Here is a 27,224-nt window from a genome sequence, read left to right on the forward strand (position 1 = left end):
ACCTCTTCCCGCGGCGCCGTCGCTCCACTTTCCTACTGTACCCTCCACTATATGTGCTACTGATGTTGATCCATTGTCTAATATGACGTTTTATCGACATTTTGTTGGGAGTCTTGTCTATCTGCCTAACACTCGCCCGGAAGAAGACACCTCTTCCCGCGGCGCCGTCGCACCACTTTCCTACTCTACCCTCCACTATATGCTTTGCGGCATTGCCGTCGTGGCCAGGATGGTGGCAAAATCACTAGCACCGATGACTCTCACATGATGTTGCTAGAGCCTTCATCCTCTCAAGCGGCATGAACGGCCGAATGGGACAATGCCACCATGGATGTTGGCATTCCCTCTGTTGGATTGCAAAGTGTTTGGGAGTGAGACTAAGAGAAATACGGGAAAGGAGATGATGCCTAGCGTATTAGCGGAATGAGACCTAAACAGAATTGTTGAGATGAGTTATAGGCCCGCTACCAAAATGGTTGGTGTATTCTTCTCCAAAGTGGGACACGCGTTTGATGCAGACACAACCGAGTCGGATATAATCATACTCTATCAAGCCCAAATGATAATCTTCTTTTCTTACCCTGCTTCCAAATAATAATGAGCCAAACACTAAACATAGCATTGACCATAATTCTTTATACTCCCTCCGTCCCAAAATTCTTGTCTTCGATTTATCTACATACAGATGTATCTAGTCACATTTTAGTGTTAGATACATCCGTATCTAGACAAATCTACGACAAGAATTTTAGGACGGAGGAGATACATCACACCATATCCTTAGAATCTACTAACATCCAAGGCAAATTTGAAAAAAAAGAGTTTGTGAATTAAATAAATGTTCACAAATTCAAAAAATATGTTTGCGATTCGGAAAATGTTTGCCAATTCCAGAAATGTAGCTTTGACCATAATTATTTATACATCACACCATATTTTTTAGAATCTACTAACATGAAAGCCGATACAAAAAGAATAAATCTACGCATGTAATTTACATGTACCATTATAATTATATTGTTTTAGAAATTCTAGGTAGGTTTGTCTAGATGTCTAGACCCATGTCTATATTGTACAACACCTTCTATACTCTACAACAATGTATGTTTGGTGTGGGTTAATTTATCACCATCGTCTTGACGGTAATCTCTATTCCCAACCTAGGGGTGTGCATTACACGACGGGGAAAAAATCTCTGAACTTCGCCAATAAGTAACTCAAATAAACAGTTGTGTATGTGATTTACCGAAAAAGGCTTTCGCCCCGCTTTATATATAAAGCAAATGCCCAAGCCAACATCCAACAAGGTTCAAGACCACAAACACACACACACGCAAGTTCCAGATAAATAAGCAGTGAAAGGGTTAATGCTGAGGGCACAGCTCAACAAGCCCCTAAAAGAAAACAAAAAGGCACACGCGCCGAGAGTGACCCAGCATCTAGTCGGGCTCCGGGGGTGGCGGGGGAAGCGGGGGCGCCAAGCGGAAGGCCATCGATCGAAGGTCGGCGAGGAGGGTGCTGATGACGTCCCGGTCCTGAGGGCGGCTAAGCTGCCGCCAGAGCTGCAAGTACCCACACAATTTAAAGATGGAGTCAGTAGCACGCCGAAGAGGCACCTTCTGTATGACAAGTTTATTGCGAACAGTCCACAGCGTCCAGGCAAGGATCCCCACGCAAAGCCATCTAATATGCCTGTAGCGAGGGGGTGAGGCCTGAATTTCCGCAAGCAGGTCAGGGACGTTTGTGTTCCACCACTGGCCCCCAACAGTTTCGCGGAAACAGGACCAAAGGAACTGTGCCGTGTAGCAAGAGAAGATGTGGTTGGCATCCTCTACCGTGCCGCACATGGGGCACATCCCATCTCCAGGTCCGTGACGTTTAAGGACCTCAACGCCGGACGGGAGGCGGCCGCGGATCCATTGCCACAGGAAGATCCTGATCTTCAGGGGCAGGCGGATGTCCCAAATCAAACTGAAGGGCTCGGGGGCCGTCGATGGGGCGATAGCCGCGTAGAGGGATCTGGTGGAGAAGCAGCCGGAGGGTTCCAGTCGCCAAGAGATGGCGTCCGAGGAGTCGGCAACGTCTATAGGGAGGAGGGCGATGTCCTGGAGGAGGGCATCCCAAGCCACAACCTCAAGGGGGCCAAAGGGGCGGCGGAAAGCGAGGCGCCCTAAGTCAATAAGGGCCGTCTCGACAGATACCCGAGGGTCAACAACAATGTCGAAGAGGACTGGAAATCGAGCGGCTAGGGGGGTGTCGCCAAGCCACCTATCAAGCCAGAACAGGGTCGAGGACCCAGTACCCACCGAGATGGATGTGCCAATGCGCAAAACAGGCAGCAGCTGGACGACGGCTTGCCAAAACTGGGAGCCGCCTGAGCGCTGACAAAATGCGAGAGGCTGTCCATGCAGGTACTTGTTCTGGATTATAGTAAGCCAGAGACCTCAATCTCCATTGGCAATGTGCCAGAGCCAACGGGTCAGGAGGGCAATGTTCATGCGCCGGGAGGACAAAATCCCAAGACCGCCCTGGTCCTTGGGTTTGCATATATCTGGCCAGCTGACCATGTGGTACTTCTGCTTATCCCCCTCCCCAGCCCAGTAGAATCTGGATTGGTATTTGGCGATCTCCTGGTGCAGGGTTTCATGGAGGCTGTAAAAGCTCATGAGGAACCAAAGGAGGCTAGCAAGCGAAGAGTTGATAAGGATCACGCGAGCCGCCTTCGATAGCCAGCGCCCTTTCCAGGGCTCAACGCGATGTTGCATACGGGTCACCGTGGGGCGAAGATCAGCCACGGTGAGGCGTGAATCACTAATGGGGATCCCCAGATAGGTCGTGGGGAAAGAACCCATCCGACACTTTAGTCGGTCAGCAATAGCCTATGCTTCCTCCAAGGGGTACCCGAGGACCATCACTTCGCTCTTATCGAAGTTGATGGTTAGGCCCGACATTTGTTGGAAGCACAGGAGGAGGAACTTCAGGTTAGTAATATCTAGTGCGGATCCCTTAACCATTATAATGGTATCGTCCGCATATTGAAGGAGGGAGACCCCTCCCCCTCCCCCCTCCGACTAGGTGGGGAACTAAGCCGCGGATATGACCAGCAGCCCTGGCCTTATCCAAGATGGATGCCAGGGCATCGACCACCATGTTGAACAAGAACGGTGAGAAAGGGGTCACCCTGACGGACCGCACAAAGGGTGGGGAAGTAGGGCCCAATGTCACCGTTGATGTTCACCGCGGTCTGGCCACAGGAGACAAGCTGCATGACGCGGGTCACCCAACGATCGTCGAAGCCTTTGTGAAGCAACACTTCTCGCAGGAATGGCCAGTGTACCGTGTCGTAGGCTTTGTGAAAGTCTAGCTTTAGGAAGACCGCTCGATGGCGTTTTAGACGAACCTCGTGGAAAACTAACACTCCATCAAGAATGAATCGGCCTTGTATGAAGGCGGATTGGTTCGGATGGGTAATCGTGTCAGCTAGGAGGGTCACCCTATTGGCGTACCCTTTGGCCAAGATCCGGAAGATCACATTAATCACTGTGATTGGGCGGAACTGGCGAATATCCGAGGCGCCCGGGACCTTGGGGATGAGGGTCACAATCCCATAATTGAGGCGCCCAAGGTCCATGGAGCCCGAATAAAATTCTTCGAACAGAGCCATGACCTCCGGCTTGATGGTAGGCCAGAACGTCTTAAAGAACGTCACGGGCAGGCCATCCGGACCCGGGGCCGAGGAGGGGTTCATCCCCTTAATGGCTGCGAGGACCTCGTCCTCGTCAAAAGGGGCCACTAATGCCGCGTTGGCCTCCGCCGAGACCAATTGCGCACCCGACCAAATGTCGGGGGCGAGACTAGCCCCACCCCGCGGGGTGGGGGTAAATAGGGCTTTATAGAAGCCGTCTACGTGGGTACGGATGGCCGAGGGGAGAACGATAGGCGTGGCTCCATCCCATAGGCAATGGATGGAATTACGACGACGCCGGTCGTTCGCCACCGCCTGAAAGTAGGCGGTGTTGGCATCTCCCCGAAGTACCCACCTCTGGGTGCCACGCAGGCGCCAGTAGGCCTCTTCATCGGTGTAAATGATGGAGAGCTGGTCTTCCAGGTCGTATCGCAGCATCCACACATCAGGGGAGATCCCGGTCGAGTCGGCGCAGGCGTCCAGGGCTTGGATAGCCAGCAGGAGGGCCTTTTTGCGCTCTCTAAGATCCCGGCCAAGGTTGGCCCCCCCAACCCTTCATAAATTGGCGGGCTAGCTTGGCGCAGAAGTGCCACGAGTCGACAGCGGACATGGAGCGATGGGGAGCAGAGCGGGCAAAAATCCAGCGAGCGACAACAGCCTCCCGGAAGCCGGCCTGATTGAGCCAGAAGGGCTCGAACCGGAATCGCGGCGCGGTGGGGGCCGCTCGTCGGCGGTGGAGAGGAGGGGAACATGGTCAGACCCGATCCGGGTGACAGCCCGAAGCGATGCCAGGGGGCAGCGTAATTCCCATTCAAGGGAAACTAGGACACGATCCAGAACGGATTGTGTCGGGACAATCTGCCGGTTCGTCTAGGTGAACCTGGCACCCGTCCGATCAAGTTCGCGGAGCCCCAGCTCCGCGATCCAATCGTTGAATAATTGCATCCGAGCGAAGTTAATCCGATCATTATTCTTCTCATCCGGGGATCGGATGAGATTAAAGTCTCCGCCCACAAGAACTGGGAGGAGGGAGTTAGAGATCTTCAGCCGCAGCTCTGTTAGGAAGGCCGGGGAGCGGCGGTGGTCAGCCGGTCCATATACAATAATGACCTCCCATTTGAAATTCAAGGCGCGCTCGAAGATCTCCATACTAATGAAGAATTCGCCCCGGTCCATGCCACCCACCTCAAAGGTGGCATCCTTTAGCCCTAAGAGGATGCCGCCAGAATGGCCTGAGGTCCCACTAGAAGGGAGCCAGTGCCAAGCAAAGAGGTGGGAGCTAAGGCGCTCAAGCTCCTGAAGGGCGAACTCAGTACGCAAGGTTTCCTGGATGGCAATGATGTCAATGTGTTCGTCACGAATGTACTCAATGAGTTGGCGGCGGCGACCATCATGGCCGAAGCCGCGGATGTTCCAGAAAAGGGCCCGCATCTAAGCCCCCATCGGGGGGCTGCTTGACCCCAGGACACGGGAAGCGCTTTGAGCGCGGAGGGCTGCAGTGCGCGAACAGGTGCGTCCACGGATTATCCCGTCGGCCACCGGAGGGGCCTGACCCGCGGGGGTGATGGTCGTCCCCTCGGGAGGTCGAAGCAGGCGGGCGCGGGTCTCAGCCAGCTTGCCATCCAGAATCTCCCGGGCCCTAATGGCCGCGATCTGTTCTAAGGGGGGACCAACCTCCCCTCTGAAAACTATGGCCGAGTCATTGGCCACCTTGGCGAGGTGGCCAAGCAGAGCAGCCTCAAGAGCGGAAAATGAGCAACTGGAGGAATTGGGGAGGTCGGGGTCCGCACCTGACTCGAGGTTCCGGACCGCCGCGCGGAGCTCCGCGCGCTCGGCGATGGACGGCGCCGGAGAGTCGGCCGGCCGCGCCGCATCGAGGCGGGCGCTGCGGCGGGAGGACGTCACCGGCGTCGAGGTGGAACGGGGCCGCCTGGCGTACGCCACTGTCGGAGGAGGGTGCGCGGAGGCCGGCGAGGAGACGTCCACAGCCACCGAGGCGGACGGGGAGGTCGGCGAGGAAAGGTGGACGTCGGAGGGCACCGGCGGGGCGGGCGGTCTGGCGAGCTCCAGGGTGGCACCGGTCGCGACCCCCGCTGGTGGGGGAGACGAGGTAGGTGCAACGGGAACCTCACACCCGCCTCCACCTGTGGAGACCGGGGAGGCCGAGCCGGCGGGGGACGGTGGGTCCGGCCCCGACGGCGAGGAGCGAAGGGCGGAGACGGCGCAGGGGGAGCGAGGCGACGATGGCGGGGCGACGAGTAGGCCCACACTAGAGATGTCATTGGCCGACTCCGACAGAGACTGAGAGGGCATGACCGGCGGAGTGGCCAAGCGGAGGGCCATCGCGAGGTCAGCGGCCGACACTCGAGTGCGCCCCGCCCCGGAACCGCCATGACCCGCTGGTGGGTTGGAGGGCTCCCGGGAGGGGGAGCGGGAGTGCTCCGAGCCGTCCTCATCATCTCCTGGGTCGTCGAGGCGGGAGTGGCGCGAGCGTCGGCGGTGGGAGTCGTCGACATCAGCTGGGCCACCCCCCAGGTGGCCGTCATCAGAGAAGCGGGGGCGGCCGACGTGGTTCGGAGGCTCGAGGCAGATCTTGAGGTCGTAGCCGTCGTCGTTGAAGAAGACCCGGATCGTGACGTGGAGCTTGGAGGAGTCCAGGCACTTCACCTTGACCCGAACCTCCTCCTCCTTGCGTAAGGAGAGCTCGTCGACCACCACCACCTTGCCTAGGATCTTGGACATACTGCGGATGACTCGCTCAGACCGGGCCACATCTGGCAGGTCGGCGATGAGGAGCCACGCAGTGTCCAGGACGGCTACAGCCTTGGGATCCCACCGCGGCTCGGATATGTTCACCACAATGTCGTTGAGGGCCAGGGTGATGTTGTTGCTGCGGGTACAGAATCCCATACTCATAGCGTCGGGGAAGATCACTGAGAAGGCGTTGGAAGCGGTGGGGGTCACCTGCCAATCCCACATGCATCTGCACAAGTGGTTGAGCTCTGCCTCAATCAGCTCCGGAGTGGCGACGACCTCGCCCACGACCGTCACAATCGCCATCAACGAGGGGGGAGGGGGGATCTCTGGCACCTCGATGTGGAAGAAGGCCATGTCCTCGATGCCGTGGCCGTACATCATGATCTCCTCCGTCACCGGGCGATCCGGACAGAGAATCACGGGGTGCCCGGCATCCTTGCACAAGTAGCACATCGAGGGGTTGGGACAAGCCACCTGGAAGTGGCCGGTCAAGCCGCAGTTGAAGCACGGCGGGCCGTCGGAAGAGGCGTTGGTGCCCGAAGGAGGAACCACGACGGCGGTGGAGGCGGCAGCCTAAGGACGCGGAGGACCCTTCTTCTTCTTCTTCTTCTTGGGACCCTGGCGCCCCCGGTTGCCATTACCGCCGTTAGATGGCGAAAACGCAGCCTGGGAGTGGGGGGGCTGGTAGCGACGGGTGGCCTAGGTGTTGTTGGAGTTGGCGAGGGGAGGAGGGCGGCGCCGGCAAGCAGGGGTCGGGGCGGGACGGCTGTAACCAGGGCGAGACAGGAGGCTGGCGGCGTAGGTGGGGAGGGAAGCGGGGGGCGAGGGAACCCTACAGGGGGCCAGATAGATCGCCTGCTTGGGCCCGAGGCCGACAGGGGACGAGATCGGGCCGTGCGGGGCGGAGCCGGCCTGCTGAGCCGGCCCACCCCAGCCGCAGAGGCCTGCCTCCCTTGGGCCGCAGCCGCGTCCACCGCCCTGGGGATGGGGCCTGCAGCCAGGCCCGTAGGCCGGCCTAGGAGCACCGCAGCCCGGTACGAGTGCCCCGGGGTGACCAAGCGGGGAGCTAGGGTTTCCCCAAGCACCGCCATGATGGCCGCCGGCGAGGGCGTACGGGGACAGCGAGGGGAAGGCGCGGCGGGGATGCGACCCGGAAGGTGGGGCCCGGAAGGACCACGGGATGGGAAGAAGGGCCGGAAGGGTGGACGTCGGGAGAGGACCGGAACGAGCTCGGGCGGGATCGTCGGAGTCAGACAGGCCGGAGCAGAGGAGGGCATGGCCGGGGTCGAGGGTTTCCAGGAGGTGAGAGCAGGGCCCCGGTCAGCGCGGCCGGCAACACCCCAGCTGCTAGCGCGGCGCCGCCGGGAGGGCATCCCTGACCCAAAGGCCACACCTTGCATCCCCCGTGCCGGAGAGGCGGCATGAGGGAGACGCCGGCGCCGTCCCGACCCACGGGCGGCCGAACTCCCACCCCTGGGAGTAGGGCCACCGGCGTGGTCAGGCAGCTACCGCGGCGGGGCCTTGGGGGGAACACGGTCCCGACACACGACGGTGCGACCACCGGCGACATCGTCGGCCTCGGCGATGTCAGCCCACACCACCCGCGGAGGGCCAGAGGGAGGGGTCGACGGTGGGACAGGGGCGGCGGACGCCGGTGAGGGGGTGGGGCTCGAGGGAGGGGACGGGAGGAGGGGCGGCGGCAGGGCAGCCGCGGCTCCCGCGTCGCCAGGGGCGTCGCCAGTCGCCAGAGCCATCGAATCACCCATGTATGTGATTTCAAAAGAAAGATATAAATGGCAAGGTGTTTAACAAATCTGCATGCATGTTGTATCGTGCTTATTGAGTGAACAAAACAAATATCAGGATAGAAACTAAGAAACAGAATGCATACCACCAGGAACACAGCCACCACTAGCTCTGTCGCAGAATAGTTTGTGATAAAAGCCCGCCATGCTAACTCAGCAGCTTCCTCAACTGACATGTTGAATTTGTAACCGAAATGTAAAGCACAAACATAAGGGATGCAACTTCAAGATAATATGAACTGTGAGCAAAGCAACATATAGATGTATAAAAAAACATACCCCTCGTCCAAGATACCATAAGCATACAAAGAACTACAGAACCGACTGCTTCCCTTGAGCCTTGCACCCTTGCTATCAACATAGTACCAAAACCAGACCCTAGAAAAAGAGCGGAATTGTAAGGCATAGACCTAAGTACTGCTTAATGACACTAAAATATGTCAAAAGGCCACTCGCAGTTCCATCAAATCCAACAATCATTGTACCGATTGGAAGTACCATCCCACGGTATGAAAATAAAGGATATTAGCCAACAGTCTTTAAAGAAACAGCAATAGAAATCCTTCGCTTGTTGATGAGCTGATGGAGCTCATCAAGCTCATGAACCTCATGAACCTCTGAAGGAAGAAACTATTGTTATTCCTACTATCTTTACTATTAAAGGGGAGTGCGGTTGTGATGGTAGGTTGTGGTACGTTGATTCGCATGTTCATGTGTCACTTCCTCGCCTCCTCTCTCAAACAAATACTCATCGACGAGTGGACCCGCCAGCTCTCTTCCCTGCCTCATCGACTCGCTAGCCCCAATCTGATTTCTTCTTCCTCTCTTGTTAAGAGCGAGCACGGCCACAGCTAGGGTTACTATCGCGTCCAGCCGTTAGCGCCTCACACCACTGCCCGGGTTGCTATCGGACACACCAACCAAGAACTGCAGTGTCGAACACGAGCCTAGGTCGACCTCGATTGTAGATGCAAGATGTAGCTCGCCATCTTCTATGTCACGTACGACCTTCATCTCTACCTGCTTCCCAACGTATCGAACAGAGGCACCGTGGCAGGACTCAAGGTGCAGCAGCTACTCCAGTTGTACATGAGCCATGGGTTCAAGAGAGGTTCTTGGAGTTCTCATGGTCCCTGGTTGGGCGGCCGCCGAAAGGGTGAGAATTGATTTGTTAAGGCTTCCCTGGTATTTGTCTTCAATACCAATGTATTATTTTCTCATCAGTAAGCTTTTGTCTCGCTCACTATTTGTTTCTTGCACTATATGGCCAGATCTAGCATCTTCATTTATCCATGATTTTTCTTTAAAATCCACCGACTAAACATACAAGAGCTTGGCAATTCTTTCTGGTTGTAGCTAAAACTTTATATTAAAATGAACTTTAGGTTTGTTGGTTTCTTGTTCATACAACCGGCATCAAGAAATAAGGCTAGATTAGCCACAGCAACATCAGCCAAGTTTATGAGTATGTACCTGGACCCTCCTGTATGGCAGTTGATCCACCTTACATGAAGATTAAAGTCATCTACATCAATATATTAATTTTGCTCCTGGTATGCATCTCTTGGAGAAATCTTAGGGCAAATATTTTCTTATTTTGCTTTCTTTAGAAATTTTGGAGAAACTTAGTGTAGGCAACTTCAGTTCTATAACATAGTTGAATGTAAAAATTACTACAATAAGCATTGTATCACAACAGTGGGCTAATTCTGTAAAGAAATGCAATGATGTAATGTTTCTTGGTTAAACTTCAGTTATATTATACTTAGTAATGCAAATTCAAGAATTAAGTTTGCAGGCATGTCGTCATTGTAGGCCTGATAGATATTTTGCTTTTCTGTATTTACGTGCATTAATAGAGTTACTAATACTGTTTCGATATTTCGTTAGTAGAAGACTGGATTGTGTCTACAACCAATGCGCATCAATGCGATCCAAAAATAGCCAATTCGAGGTGGATTTCACTTGTGGTAGAGAGAAGCCACACAGTTCAGATAGCAACGCTGGACTTTATGGTCACAGATAGATTGTCGTGGAATAACTCAATTGATGGGATGTAGGATTCACATAGGTGCAGATTGCCGAGTACCATGCAAATGAAATGTTGGTTGCAAAATTAATGATATGCCTCTTTGTCGAGGTAAAATTGATAAGAGTTATAAACTCGAGAAATATTTTTTCCATCGATCTTTTAGTCTAGCAAGTAAATATTTTTTTCCGTCATTCTTTTAGCTCGATGTAAACAATATAATTGTTTGTGCAGCCACAAGTATGCTACCTTCCGTTTCATAAACAGATGTCCTACTACCAAATATGCAGTAAAAAAGATAGCTCGATGTAAACAATATAATTTGTGCAGCCACAAGTATGCTACCTTCCGTTTCGTAAATAGATGTCCTACTACGAAACATGGAATAAAAAAGATGTGAGTTTGACTACTACAATATAAAAGATGGTTCACATTTGTAAGATAAATGTTATTTTTGATTTATCATGCTCTGGGTTTATCATGACTGTAAATTACAGAACTATTTCTGACCAAGAGAGAGATATGTGAAACTCATGATTTAGCTCATTTAAATATCACAAAATTATTTTAGGAGAGACCATCTAGCGTACTCAATTGTGGCACTGGCCGTGCTATTATTTTATGAGTTTATTTTGATGTCTGCTTATTTATTTTAAAATTAAAATCAATATTATGGGTAGCAGCACATTCACTGGTGATGCAAGAACATTCCAGCTTTCCTGAAGAACAAAAGGTTCCATTATTTTGTGAGTATATAAAATTGTTTGCTTGCGTTGTATATTAAACTTCATGTGAATTTGCATCACTTGCACCCTAATCCTTAGCTGATATATACCTATACTAACTGCCAACCCCAAGAAAATTCACACGCTGATTATTAAATAAAAATATCTGAATCATGATTATTTTTTGTCCATACAAGATAGTCAGAGTGTAATCAACTGTACATAGACCCTACATTATTAATATATGCAGATGAAGAATACAAGACTTGCACTCAGTCCTGCTTGGTTCCTTTCGTTTGTGCCACATCCATTGGAAGTGAGTTTTTAGCTGTCTTTCTTTGTGATAAAATGTGAAAGATTCAAATCCAATGTTGATATCTTCTTTCTAGAATGATGCTTTGTTGGTCTTTTTCACCTATTGTCTCACTAAAAAGCACGGACACGGCAGGAATTGCCGATTGGCCGTGTCGACACGGCGGGATACGGCGACACGGCGGGATACGGCTGGATACGCGTATCCCCCAGTATCCCCTGATTTTCGATTAAAAAGAAAGAAAAAAGCCCAGGGACACGGCGGGACACGTACGTGACACGGACGGGATACGGCCCGGCCCAAAAACAGCCATGGCCCAAAACGAAACCCTATTTTTGCACGATCGCACGCATTTCTCCACATAACAAGGTGGGGCTCCCAGGTCCCAGTCTCTTCTGGATCAAAGCTGCCACCTCCTGGAACGAAGTCGCCGCCGCCTGGATTCGCGGCCGCCGCCGGCAGGAGCCAGCAGCCTCTTCTCCTGACGGCAGGTAACCCTCCCCAATCCCTGAACTAGCAGCCTCTCCTCCACTTCTTGATCTGTTTTATTCAGATTTGATCTTCCATTAAGCTGCTGGATGTTGTGCTTGGCTGCTTGCTAGCTGCTGCTCTTTGAATGCCTGTAGATTGTAGTAGTAGTGTTGCTGCTGTTGCTTGCTACTCATGTCATGTTTGCCAGTTCAATGCTTGTGCTGCTGTTGATCATGAATGATGAATGCTTGCTGTTTGTACTGCTTGCTGTTAGGTTAGGTAGAGCATGGCATCTGGGAGTGGCACAGCCGGTAGCCAATCGTCTGTGGGTGAGAGTGAAGGGCAGTCTGGTCCTGGTGCTGTAGATCCCCGAATGGGGCAGTATCTCTATTCTAATCTTTTTCTCCTTTATTTCTGTATTAACTCTATATTACATGGCATATTTTTATTTTATTTTATATATGCTCACCGTATCCCCGAATGGCTGTTTTTGGAAAATGCCGTATCCCGTATCCCCGTATTCGTATCCCCGACTTTCCGTCCCCGTATCTGCTTTTTAGTTGTCTCACATGTTAAATATCTAGAGCATACTTAGATTTGCTATTTCTGTATTTTGTTTTTGTAGACTTAGTACAAGGAGTAAGGACACAGAGAAATAATATTTGAAAGGTGCAGGTTGAAATATAATTGACAAAAAACATATAAGGAAAAAGGTCTTACTAGAGATAGTCATTTATGATGTCAAATTCTCTCCCCTCACGATTCTTGGCTTGTTGCCTTAGGCTGATGACCCACCTAATAAAAATAACTAATAATTTGAATTACAACGCATAATGTGAGTTTTATCTCTCCGTCAAGACATGTATCCTTCAATAGTGTACTAGACCTTATGTAGAGAAAACCTTATGTAGAGAAAGAAAGATAGAGAGGACGAGTTCTTGTTAATTTTGTCAGAGAGATGGAGAGACAAACATGGAAAGATAGGAGACACACAAATGGGAGAGATGGAACATCAGGGGGACTTCGGTGCTGCTTCTTAATCTGCTAGGTGCGTGAGGAGGTAATAAACAGGGACATAGAGGAACATTGGGCTTAAAATTTATAGAAATTCGAAGATTGACAGCTGGAAGCCATGCTGCTTTCTGTTCCCATCGAATTTTGTGTGTGCAATTCGGTCGGGCATTACGTCAAACATGTGGAAGGCATAACATGCATGTATTATGGTTAAATACTCATACACAGCAACTCCAGCGGCATGCAGCAATCAAGAAATTTAGAGCAATGGCATGCAGTAATCAGAATATTTAGATCAAAAGAGGGAATCAAGTCATGACCAAGAAAACAGAGCAATGATGATGAAACTTACATCTCGCCGAGGCTTCATGCTTGGAGATGAGGCGTGCAAAGAAACATCGAGGAGAAACGCTGGACGTCCCTGAGCTGATGCAATTGTTTCCCACAGGGCTCAGTTTGTCCATCGCTCTTGTATGAGGAGCCGGCAGATAGCGGCGTAGCGCCCCCACAGCCTGCGCTAGGAGAGAACACGGAAGAGCACAGAGCCGTGGACGTCGAGGGGAGGCGGCAGATTGGACGCACGACTCGATTGCGGATCTGCGGAAGGGCGGCGTCCCGGCCCACACCGTCGAAGCCGGCAAGCAGCAAGAGCGCACCGCGAACGCAGCTTGTCCCGTGAGGAGGACTGCAGACCGGCAACCTGTCGTGGCACCGCCGCGATCCGGTCTGGTCCGGGATTTGGATCGATCGACTCGATTCCTTTTTCTATAGGTGGTGCCTTCGGCTGGCGGAACGGGAAAAGAGTCCATGTCGATGACGGGGACCATGGAGCGGGCTTGAGCAGAGTTCTTGTCAGAGCAGGTTCGTGGCGGCGGTGGGGGGACTGGGAAGGAGGGGATCAAGGTTGCCGCCCGCGTTGGGGGCTTTTTTCTTTAGAATCCTGCGTTGTGGGCTAGACACGAGCGGGCCGATGTATACAGCAGCTAGACACGAGAGAAGGCCCAACTGGATCGCAAGCCCAGCCAAGCGACAACCGCAGGGGACGACCAATTGTAAGGAACTTCCTATATGACGGCCGTTCGTATTTTTAAAATTTAATCACTTTTTAAAAAAGAGTAATTTCAAAAAATCTTCACTTTTTAAAAAGATTAATTTCAAAAAATCTTCACTTTTTAATAAAAAAATTCAATACATGTAAATTTAGTGTAGAATTGTAAAATTTGTTCACAATTTCAAAAAACTAAAAATTAAGAAAAACACAATTTAAAAATGATCACATTTAAAAAAATCATGCATTTTCAAAATTCACGTGGTTCAAAAAAAATTCGAACATTTCTTGGAAATCATGAACAATTTTTCAAAAGACAAATAATGTTTGAAAAACCGAACATTTTTTGAACAAAATTTTGAAATTTCAAACTTTAGCTAGCGACAGTCCTTAACCGGTGAGAGGTCTATAATTTGATTCCTTGTGCGTGCACTGCTTTTTGTGAATTTCTGTTGCGCTATAATATCAGCAGGGCGAACGGGCGTGCACGCCAATGGGTCGGCCCAATCGAGGGGTCAAATAGGAACTCCCCAGTTATAATGCAAGCTCAGTCGAACAACAACGAAAAAAGTAGTCATTGGTGTCGCCTTTTCCCTCTCTAGGGTTTGTCTCTTCTCTCGTTGCTTCGCCGATGTTTTAGTTTATCTTTTCTACCCCCATTTGTTGTCTTGTTCGGGTTGACCAGGGGTTGCACTACAATACCAATAGGGGCGAACAGGCGTGCATGCCAACGGGTCGGCCGAGTCAGGGTGTCAATTAGGGGCTCCCCGATTGTTACGCAAGATCAACCGAACGGCAACAAAATAAGTAGTAGTTGGTGTCGCCTTTTCCCTCTCGCAAGGGTTTATCTCTTCTCTCATCGCTCGGTCGGTGTTTGTGTTTATCTCTTCTCCTCTCATTTGGGGTCTTGTTCGGGATGACCAAGGGGTGGTCTTGTACGACTTCCCGGCCTTTGTGAGCTATGGTTTGAATTATGAGGAGGGATGTCGGCGGGTTTATTCGATCTTCGGTAAGATTGGATTGTGGTAGCTGCTCTCATGGCATCGGATGATTGGGCTTCATCGTTTGAATTGTCAGAAAAGGAAAAACATGAAGCCATGATGCCGGATCTAGATCTTTTGGAAAATAGGCCAAACAACCAAGTTCAAACACAATATAGGTACAAAATACACCAACATCAAGTCTGTTGGGGCACCAGCTCAATAATAAGCCCACACACACAAGTTAAAAATAGAGGGTACACTAATCCAGATTCGACGAAGCTTGTGGCGTCAGGCGCTGAGCAAGAGAGTGAGTCTAACTGATATCGTCGCTGGTGTTGTGCTCCTTTTGCTTACTGAGGACCTTCCATTTGATAAGTCCCTTTAGTGATCCGGTAAAGGAGAATAAAGAACCCTGAGTGATCGAACCCACGTGAGGATGGCGCCCTTTAAGGAAGGGTTTCTAACAAGCTTTTGTAAAAGAATTAAATTCCATCTTTTGACCAGATCATAAATCAAGCTGACACTAAAAACACTTATAATAAAAATAGGCATGGGTATTAGAACTTATGCTTACAACCATATGTTTGTGTTGGGATCATTGTGATATTAATTTGTGTCCTAGAAGTCATCCATCGAGATGTGCTTGCTACGTATGGAAGTGGGGGATGTGTGAAAATTACGTCTTGACCGACACGTGTCCTACATCAAGAGTCAATTGTCCAACCGAAGGCCTTATTCGTCGCCCGGGGTTGCCCCGATAATTAAGATAGAAATAATCAAACAAAATCATTGGTCGTTTAAGGACTACACCTCTTGTATCCCCAGAGATAGGATCCGTGTTACCATACTAAGGGTCAGTTCTTTTGCCGCCTTCTAAAATAAGCTGGAATAAGCCGCCCCTACCCAGCTTATTTGAGAAGCCCAACCAATTATATATTTTTAAAATCCTACTCATTAAGACTTGACTAGTAGGCTTCTAAAAAAGAATAAGCTGGGTAGGGGAGCTTATTCTAGAAGCCCCAAAAAGGCACAAAAAGAACTGGCCCTAAACCTTTCTGTCACTTGTGTTCAAAATAACACATCACGGTCTCCCTAACCTTAGCCTCTCTGTGGCTCTCTCTCCATGATCCTGGGTACATGCATGGATGAAGAACGCTAACGAGACAAGAGACAACTACGGAACAACTTGTTGGGGAATGTAGTAATTTCAAAAAAAAAATCCTACGCACACGCAAGATCATGGTTATGCATAGCAACGAGAGGGGAGAGTGTTGTCTACGTACCCTCATAGATCGGAAGCGTAAGCGTTAGCACAACGCGGTTGATGTAGTCGTACGTCTTCACGGCCCGACCGATCAAGCACCGAAACTACGGCACCTCTGAGTTCTAGCACACGTTCAGGTCGATGACGATCCCCGGACTCCGATCCAGCAAAGTGTCGGGGAAGAGTTCCGTCAACACGACGGCGTGGTGACGATCTTGATGTTCTACCGTTGCAGGGCTTCGCCTAAGCACCGCTACAATATTATCGAGGATTATGGTGGAGGGGGGCACCGCACACGGCTAAGAGAACGATCACGAAGATCAACTTGTGTGTCTAGAGGTGCCCCCTGCCCCTGTATATAAAGGAGCAAGGGGGAGAGGCCGGCCGGCCCTTGGGGCGCGCCAAGGAGGGGGGAGTCCTCCTCCTAGTAGGAGTAGGACTCCCCTTTCCTAGTCCAACTAGGAAGAGAGAAGGGGGAAGGAAAGAGAGGGAGAGGGAGAGGGAAAGAGGGGCCGCGCCCCCTCCCCTAGTCCAATTTCGGACTCCCCATGGGAGGGGCGCGCCACCTCCTGGGCTGCTGCCCTCTCTCTCCCCTCAGGCCCACTAAGGCCCAATACTTCCTCGGGAGGTTCCGATAACCCTTCTGGCACTCCGGTTTTCTTCAAAATCATCCGAAACACTTCCGGTGTCCGAATATAGCTGTCCAATATATCGATCTTTATGTCTCGACCATTTCGAGACTCCTCGTCATGTCCGTGATCATATCCGGGACTCCGAACAACATTCGGTACATCAAAATATATAAACTCATAATGAAACTGTCATCGTAACGTTAAGCGTGCGGACCCTACGGGTTCGAGAACAATGTAGACATGACCGAGACACGTCTCCGGCCAATAACCAATAGCGGAACCTGGATGCTCATATTGGATCCTACATATTCTACGAAGATCTTTATTGGTCAGACCGCATAACAACATACGTTGTTCCCTTTGTCATCGGTATGTTACTTGCCCGAGATTCGATCGCCGGTATCTCAATACCTAGTTCAATCTCGTTATCGGCAAGTCTCTTTACTCGTTCCGTAATACATCATCTCGCAACTAACTCATTAGTTGCATTGCTTGCAAGGCTTAATTGATGTGCATTACCGAGAGGGCCCAGAGATACCTCTCCGACAATCAGAGTGACAAATCCTAATCTTGAAATACGCCAACCCAACATGTACCTTCGGAGACACCTGTAGAGCACCTTTATAATCACCCAGTTACGTTGTGACGTTTGGTAGCACACAAAGTGTTCCTCCGGCAAACGGGAGTTGCATAATCTCATAGTCACAGGAACATGTATAAGTCATGAAGAAAGCAATAGCAACATACTAAACGATCGGGTGCTAAGCTAATGCAATGGGTCATGTCAATCACATCATTCTCCTAATGATGTGATCCCGTTAATCAAATGACAACACATGTCTATGGTTAGGAAACATAACCATCTTTGATTAACGAGCTAGTCAAGTAGAGGCATACTAGTGACGTTTAGTTTGTCTATGTATTCACACAAGTATTATGTTTCCGGTTAATACAATTCTAGCATGAATAATAAGCATTTATCATGATATAAGGAAATAAATAATAACTTTATTATTGCCTCTAGGGCATATTTCCTTCAGTCTCCCACTTGCACTAGAGTCAATAATCTAGATCACACAGTAATGATTCTAACACCCATGGAGCCTTGGTGCTGATCATGTTTTGATCGTGGAAGAGGCTTAGTCAACGGGTCTGCTACATCCAGATCCGTATGTATCTTGCAAATCTCTATGTCTCCCACCTGGACTAGATCCCGGATGGAATTGAAGCGTCTCTTGATGTGCTTGGTTCTCTTGTGAAATCTGGATTCCTTTGCCAAGGCAATTGCACCAGTATTGTCACAAAAGATTTTCATTGGACCCGATGCACTAGGTATGACACCTAGATCGGATATGAACTCCTTCATCCAGACTCCTTCGTTTGCTGCTTCCGAAGCAGCTATGTACTCCGCTTCACATGTAGATCCCGCCACGACGCTTTGTTTAGAACTGCACCAACTGACAGCTCCACCATTTAATGTAAATACGTATCCGGTTTGCGATTTAGAATCGTCCGGATCAGTGTTAAAGCTTGCATCAATGTAACCATTTACGATGAGCTCTTTGTCACCTCCATATACGAGAAACATATCCTTAGTCCTTTTCAGGTATTTCAGGATGTTCTTGACCGCTGTCCAGTGATCCACTCCTGGATTACTTTGGTACCTCCCTGCTAGACTTATAGCAAGACACACATCAGGTCTGGTACACAGCATTGCATACATGATATAGCCTATGGCTGAAGCATAGGGAACATCTTTCATTTTCTCTCTATCTTCTGCAGTGGTCGGGCATTGAGTCTTACTCAACTTCACACCTTATTCAAGTATCCCTTTATGCTATCCAATGGTAAGCAGCTTCACTGAGGTCTTTCATTGAAAAACTCTTATTCAAGTATCCCTTTATGCTATCCAAAAATTCTATATCATTTCCGATTAGTAATATGTCATCCACATATAATATCAGAAATGCTATAGGGCTCCTACTCACTTTCTTATAAATACAGGCTTCTCCAAAAGTCTGTACAAAACCAAATGCTTTGATCACACTATCAAAGCGTTTATTCCAACTCCAAGAGGCTTGCACCAGTCCATAAATGGATCGCTGGAGCTTGCACACTTTGTTAGTTCCCTTTGGATCAACAAAACCTTCCGGCTGCATCATATACAACTCTTCTTCCAGAAATCCATTCAGGAATGCAGTTTTGACATCCATCTGCCAAATTTCATAATCATAAAATGCGGTAATTGCTAACATGATTCGGACAGACTTAAGCATTGCTACGGGTGAGAAGGTCTCATCGTAGTCAATCCCTTGAACTTGTCGAAAACCTTTTGCGACAAGTCGAGCTTTGTAGACAGTAACATTACCGTCAGCGTCAGTCTTCTTCTTGAAGATCCATTTATTCTCAATTGCTTGCCTATCATTGGGCAAGTCAACCAAAGTCCACACTTTGTTCTCATACATGGATCCCATCTCAGATTTCATGGCTTCAAGCCATTTTGCGGAATCTGGGCTCACCATCGCTTCTTCATAGTTCGCAGGTTCATCATGATCTAGTAGCATGACTTCCAGAACAGGATTATCGTACCACTCTGGTGCGGATCTTACTTTGGTTGATCTACGAGGTTCAGTAGTAACTTGTTCTGAAGTTTCATGATCATCATCATTAACTTCTTCACTAATTGGTGCAGGTGTCCCAGAAACTGGTTTCTGTGATGTACTACTTTCCAATAAGGGAGCAGGTACAGTTACCTCATCAAGTTCTACTTTCCTCCCACTCACTTCTTTGGAGAGAAACTCTTTCTCTAGAAAGGATCCATTCTTAGCAACAAATTTCTTGCCTTCGGATCTGTGATAGAAGGTGTACCCAACTGTCTCCTTTGGGTATCCTATGAAGACACATTTCTCCGATTTGGGTTCGAGCTTATCAGGTTGAAGTTTTTTCACATAAGCATTGCAGCCCCAAACTTTTAGAAACGACAACTTTGGTTTCTTGCCAAACCACAGTTCATAAGGCATCGTCTCAACAGATTTTGATGGTGCCCTATTTAACGTGAATGCGATCGTCTCTAAAGCATAACCCCAAAATGATAGCGGTAAATCTGTAAGAGACATCATAGATCGTACCATATCAAGTAAAGTACGATTACGACGTTCGGACACACCATTACGCTATGGTGTTCCGGGTGGCGTGAGTTGCGAAACTATTCCGCATTGTTTCAAATGTAGACCAAACTCGTAACTCAAATAATCTCCTCCACGATCAGATCATAGAAACTTTATTTTCTTGTTACAATGATTTTCAACTTCACTCTGAAATTCTTTGAACTTTTCAAATGTTTCAGACTTATGTTTCATTAAGTAGATATACCCATATCTGCTTAAATCATATGTGAAGGTGAGAAAATAACGATATCCGCCACGAGCTTCAACATTCATTGGACCACATACATCTGTATGTATGATTTCCAACAAATCAGTTGCTCTCTCCATAGTACCGGAGAACGACGTTTTAGTCATCTTACCCATGAGGCATGGTTCGCAAGTACCAAGTGATTCATAATCAAGTGGTTCCAAAAGTCCATCAGTATGGAGTTTCTTCATGCGCTTTACACCGATATGACCTAAACGGCAGTGCCACAAATAAGTTGCACTATCATTATCTACTCTGCATCTTTTGGCTTCAACATTATGAATATTACTATCGAGATTCATCAAAAATACACCACTCTTCAAGGGTGCATGACCATAAAAGATATTACTCATATAAATAGAACAACCATTATTCTCTGATTTAAATGAATAACCGTCTCGCATCAAACAAGATCCAGATATAATGTTCATGCTTAACGCTGGCACCAAATAACAATTATTTATGTCTAATACTAATCCCAATGGTAGATGTAGAGGTAGCGTGCCGACTGCGATCACATCGACTTTGGAACCATTTCCCACGCGCATCGTCACCTCGTCCTTCACCAGTGTTCGCTTAATCCGTAGTCCCTGTTTCGAGTTGCAAATATTAGCAACAGAACCAATATCAAATACCCAGGTGCTACTGCGAGCTCTAGTAAGGTACACATCAATAACATGTATATCACATATACCTTTGTTCACCTTGCCATCCTTCTTATCCGCCAAATACTTGGGGCAGTTCCGCTTCCAGTGACCAGTCTGCTTGCAGTAGAAGCACTCAGTTTCAGGCTTAGGTCCACACTTGGGTTTCTTCTCCTGAGCAGCAACTTGCTTGCTGTTCTTCTTGAAGTTCCCCTTCTTCTTCCCCTTGCCCTTTTTCTTGAAACTAGTGGTCTTGTTGACCATCAACACTTGATGCTCCTTCTTGATTTCTACCTCCACAGCTTTTAGCATTGCGAAGAGCTCGGGAATTGTTTTATCCATCACTTGCATATTATAGTTCATCACGAAGCTCTTGTAGCTAGGTGGAAGTGATTGGAGAATTCTGTCAATGACGCAATCATCCGGAAGATTAACTCCCAGTTGAATCAAGTGATTATTATACCCAGACATTTTGAGTATATGCTCACTGACAGAACTGTTCTCCTCCATCTTGCAGCTATAGAACTTATTGGAGACTTCATATCTCTCAATCCGGGCATTTGCTTGAAATATTAACTTCAACTCCTGGAACATCTCATATGCTCCATGATGTTCAAAACGTCGTTGAAGTCCCGGTTCTAAGCCGTAAAGCATGGCACATTGAACTATCGGGTAGTCATCAGCTTTGCTCTGCCAGACGTTCTTAACATCGTTAGTTGCATCAGCAGCAAGCCTGGCACCCAACGGTGCTTCCAGGACGTAATTCTTCTGTGCAACAATGAGGATAGTCCTCAAGTTACGGACCCAGTCCATGTAATTGCTACCATCATCTTTCAACTTTGCTTTCTCAAGGAACGCATTAAAATTCAACGGAACAAAAGCACGGGCCATCTATCTACAATTAAACATAAACAAGCAAGATACTATCAGGTACTAAGTTCATGATAAATTTAAGTTCAATTAATCATATTACTTAAGAACTCCCACTTAGAAAAACATCCCTCTAATCTTCTAAGTGATCACGTGATCCAAATCAACTAAACCATAACCGATCATCGCGTGAAATGGAGTAGTTTTCAATGGTGAACATCACTATGTTGATCATATCTACTATATGATTCACGCTCGACCTTTCGGTCTCTGTGTTTCGAGGCCATATCTGCATATGCTAGGCTCGTCAAGTTTAACCTGAGTATTCTGCGTGTGCAAAACTGGCTTGCACCCGTTGTAGATGGACGTAGAGCTTATCACACCCGATCATCACGTGGTGTCTGGGCACGACGAACTTTGGCAACGGTGCATACTTAGGGAGAACACTTTTATCTTGAAATTTAGTGAGAGATCATCTTATAATGCTACCGTCAACCAAAGCAAGATAAGATGCATAAAAGATAAACATCACATGCAATCAATATAAGTGATATGATATGGCCATCATCATCTTGTGCTTGTGATCTCCATCTCCGAAGCACCGTCATGATCACCATCGTCACCGGCGCGACACCTTGATCTCCATCGCAGCATCGTTGTCGTCTCAAAAACTATTGCTTCTACAACTATCGCTACCGTTTAGTGATAAAGTAAAGCAATTATAGGGCGATTGCATTGCATACAATAAAGCGACAACCATATGGCTCCTGCCAGTTGCCGATAACTTGGTTACAAAACATGATCATCTCATACAATAAAATTTAGCATCATGTCTTGACCATATCACATCACAACATGCCCTGCAAAAACAAGTTAGACGTCCTCTACTTTGTTTGTTGCAAGTTTTACGTGGCTGCTACGGGCTTAAGCAAGAACCAATCTTACCTACGCATCAAAACCACAACGATAGTTTGTCAAGTTGGTGTTGTTTTAACCTTCACAAGGACCGGGCGTAGCCACACTCAGTTCAACTAAAGTTGGAGAAACTGACACCCGCCAGCCACCTGTGTGCAAAGCACGTTGGTAGAACCAGTCTCGCGTAAGCGTACGCGTAATGTCGGTCCGGGCCGCTTCATCCAACAATACCGCCGAACCAAAGTATGACATGCTGGTAAGCAGTATGACTTATATCGCCCACAACTCACTTGTGTTCTACTCGTGCATATAACATCAACACATAAAACCTAGGCTCAGATGCCACTGTTGGGGAACATAGTAATTTCAAAAAAAATTCCTATGCACACGCAAGTTCATGGTGATGCATAGCAACGAGAGGGGAGAGTGTTGTCTACGTACCCTCATAGACTGGAAGCGAAAGCGTTAGCACAACGCGGTTGATGTAGTCGTACGTCTTCACGGCCCGATCGATCAAGCACCGAAACTACGACACCTCCTAGTTCTAGCACACGTTCAGCTCGATGACGATCCCCGGACTCCGATCCAGCAAAGTGTCGGGGAAGAGTTCCGTCAACACGAGGCGTGGTGACGATCTTGATGTTCTACCGTTGCAGGGCTTCGCTTAAGCACCGCTACAATATTATCGAGGATTATGGTGGAGGGGGGCACCGCACACGGCTAAGAGAACGATCACGAAGATCAACTTGTGTGTCTAGAGGTGCCCCCTGCCCCTGTATATAAAGGAGCAAGGGGGAGAGGCCGACCGGCCCTTGGGGCGCGCCAAGGAGGGGGGAGTCCTCCTCCTAGTAGGAGTAGGACTCCCCTTTCCTAGTCCAACTAGGAAGAGAGAAGGGGGAAGGAAAGAGAGGGAGAGGGAGAGGGAAAGAGGGGCCGCGCCCCCTCCCCTAGTCCAATTCGGACTCCCCATGGGAGGGGGCGCGCCACCTCCTGGGCTGCTGCCCTCTCTCTCCCCTCAGGCCCACTAAGACCCAATACTTCCCCGGGGGGTTCCGGTAACCCTTCTGGTACTCCGGTTTTCTCCGAAATCACCCGAAACACTTCCGGTGTCCGAATATAACCGTCCAATGTATCGATCTTTATGTCTCGACCATTTCGAGACTCCTCGTCATGTCCGTGATCATATCCGGGACTCCGAACAACATTCGGTACATCAAAACATATAAACTCATAATGAAACTGTCATCGTAACATTAAGCGTGCGGACCCTACGGGTTCGAGAACAATGTAGACATGACCGAGACACGTCTCCGGTCAATAACCAATAGCGGAACCTGGATGCTCATATGGGCTCCTACATATTCTACGAAGATCTTTATCGGTCAGACCGCATAACAACATATGTTGTTCCCTTTGTCATCGGTATGTTACTTGCCCGAGATTCGATCGTCGGTATCTCAATACCTAGTTTAATCTCGTTATCGGCAAGTCTCTTTACTCATTCCGTAATACATCATCTCGCAACTAACTCATTAGTTGCATTGCTTGCAAGGCTTAATTGATGTGCATTACCGAGAGGGCCCAGAGATACCTCTCCGACAATCGGAGTGACAAATCCTAATCTCGAAATACGCCAACCCAACATGTACCTTTGGAGACACCTGTAGAGCACCTTTATAATCACCCAGTTACGTTGTGATGTTTGGTAGCACACAAAGTGTTCCTCCGGCAAATGAGAGTTGCATAATCTCATAGTCACGGGAACATGTATAAGTCATGAAGAAAGCAATAGCAACATACTAAACGATCGGGTGCTAAGCTAATGGAATGGGTCATGTCAATCACATCATTCTCCTAATGATGTGATCCCGTTAATCAAATGACAACACATGTCTATGGTTAGGAAACATAACCATCTTTGATTAACGAGCTAGTCAAGTAGAGGCATACTAGTGACGTTTAGTTTGTCTATGTATTCACACAAGTATTATGTTTCCAGTTAATACAATTCTAGCATGAATAATAAACATTTATCATGATATAAGGAAATAAACAATAACTTTATTATTGCCTCTAGGGCATATTTCCTTCACAACTTTATGCTACACATACAGAAAGTTAATTAAAAGTACTTCCATTAAATCTCCAACAAATACATCGGGTCGAAAGGCCCTTGCCTCAACCCATGACCTTACCGAACTATGCACACATGAAGATCAGATCACACGAAGAACTCATTGAAGAACACATCATAAAGATCGATTGATTGATTGGTAATATGTCTTACAATAGGTGTCAGATGTGACGCACGATTAAAAGTATGGCTCGGTGGCTAAGAACTGTGGTGGTGATGAAGGTGGTAGCTATGGAGACTGAGGTATGGCTAGGCAGAGTATCTTGTGCTGGAAGTCATCCACATATTGTATATGGGAGGACTGAGGAATCTTGCATGGTAAGCTTCTATGGTAGCTTGCGGCGGAAGACTGGGTTGCTTACACCAGAAGCTTATCTTTGTAATATGCGTATCGAATGCCATCTATACATCATCTTAACATTCCTGTTGTTGATTACTTTTATGAAAAGGATTTTCCTGTTATCCCTCTTGCTAAGTACAAAATTTATAGCATATTGTAGCTTGCTTTCGGGGTATAACATGCTTCAAGTTGTACTCATAGCAGAATCAAACCTTGTATATGAACCATACCTTTGACTGATAATATATTGTTGGTCTTGCGCACCACTTGTCTTCCGGCTGATTTAATAATTACTGATGTGAAGATTGCACCATTGATGTAAACTTGATGTTAATAACCACTCCAGGATATCATTTTCATTCAGACTAGGTATTTCTAATACAATGCTGTCGGCTGAGAAGTCCGTAGTGCTTAGTTGAGCTTTCAAATATTTGAACTCCTTGTTGATTCTTTGGGTTCGGTGTTGGTTGATGAGAAACTTGCATAAGGGGTAATAAGGTAACACCGAGGGCCCAAAGAAAACAAGCCAAAGAAACAAATGAAACAAAAGTACACAAGGCAATCAAGATCACATGCAAGCAATATCATATTTTACTGCTAAACACAACAATAATGTGCATGCATATTTAAGCACACAAATCTCGCAAGAACTCTGGTTCTACGATATAATATGTTGTGGCGGTGTGCACGAATGTGAATCCACGTGTGGAAAGGTTGGTGTAAACGAAGCTACACCAAGCATTGGCTTAACACTAGTTGCATCTGGACGGGCTTAGAGGTGAGGACAGACTTGGTGATCATGTAGCCAGACACGGATGTCACGACCACATCATCATCAAGTGGACGGAAGGGAAACCGTACTCGTCCATGGAATGGGTGACAGGGTAGGATAGCGGTGAAAAACAAGGCTTGTTGTATTTCCCTTTTCTGATAACAAAGATCACTAAGGGTTGCCTACGCGGCGAGTCAGAAAGCATCATTCGGGATAGAAACGTGTCTATCACCAAAACGATAGGGGTGGCCGGCTGAAAGATACTGGCGCGATACCTGAGCACAAATCCTGCAAGTGTTTGTTGGGGAATGTGGCATTTCAAAAAAATTCCTTCGATCACGCAAGATCTATCTAGGAGATGCATAGCAATGAGAGGGGAGAGTGTGTCTATGTACCCTCGTAGACCGAAAGCAGAAGCGTTTAATAACGCGGTTGATGTAGTCGGACGTCTTCGCGATCCAACCGATCCAAGCACCGAACGTACGGCACCTTCGCGTTCAGCACACATTCAGCTCGGTGACGTCCCTCGAACTCTTGATCCAGTTGAGGTCGAGGGAGAGTTCCATCAGCACGACAGCGTGGCGACGGTGATGATGAAGTTTACCGGCGCAGGGCTTCGCCTAAGCACTACGATGATATGACCGAGGTGTGTAAATGTGGAGGGGGGCACCGCACACGGCTAAGAGAAACTTGTGTGTCCTTTGGGGTGCCCCCCTCCCACGTATATAAAGGGGGAGGAGGAGGAGGCTGGCCTAGAGGGGGCGCTCGCCATGGGGAGTCTAACTAGGATTCCCAATCCTAGTTGGAGTCCCTTTCCATCCAAGAGAGGGAGAAGGAGGGAAGGAGGGAAGGAAGAGAAGGAAGGAGGGTGGCGCCACCCCCTCCCCTTGTCCAATTCAGACTAGACAGGGGGGCGCGCGTCACCCCTAGCCGGCCCTCTCTCTTCTCCACTAAGGTCCATGATGGCCCATTAACTTCCCGGGGGGTTCCGGTAATCCTCGGTACTCCGAAACTTATCAGAAACGACCCAAACCATTCCGATGTACGAATGTAGACTTCCAATATATGAATCTTTATGTCTCGACCATTTCGAGACTCCTCGTCATGTCCGTGATCTCATACGGGACTCCGAACAAACTTTGGTTCATCAAATCACATAACTCATAATACAAATCGTCATTGAACGTTAAGCGTGCGGACCCTACGGGTTCGAGAACTATGTAGACATGACCGAGACACATCTCCGGTCAATAACCAATAGCGGAACCTGGATGCTCATATTGGCTCCTACATTTTCTACGAAGATCTTTATCGGTCAAACAGCATAACAACATACGTTGGTCCCTTTGTCATTGGTATGTTACTTGCCTGAGATTTGATCATCGGTATCATCATACCTAGTTCAATCT

The 27,224-nt window shown here is 48.3% G+C and overlaps 1 protein-coding gene across 1 annotated transcript; it reads right to left on the reverse strand.

Moving 5' to 3' along the window:
• Positions 1 to 1,217: 1,217 nt before the first annotated feature.
• Positions 1,218 to 13,690, reverse strand: LOC119316444. Its single transcript, XM_037590764.1, has 4 exons — positions 13,152 to 13,690; positions 8,527 to 8,625; positions 8,334 to 8,416; positions 1,218 to 1,562 (listed from the first exon to the last, which is right to left on the reverse strand). The coding sequence occupies exons 1-4, from the start codon at positions 13,624 to 13,626 to the stop codon at positions 1,440 to 1,442; spliced, it is 780 nt and encodes a 259-aa protein (XP_037446661.1). The 5' UTR covers positions 13,627 to 13,690; the 3' UTR covers positions 1,218 to 1,439.
• Between the last annotated feature and the right edge of the window lie 13,534 nt (positions 13,691 to 27,224).

The sequence above is a fragment of the Triticum dicoccoides genome, chromosome 6A (genome assembly GCF_002162155.2).
Source record: "Triticum dicoccoides isolate Atlit2015 ecotype Zavitan chromosome 6A, WEW_v2.0, whole genome shotgun sequence".
NCBI lineage: Eukaryota > Viridiplantae > Streptophyta > Magnoliopsida > Poales > Poaceae > Triticum > Triticum dicoccoides.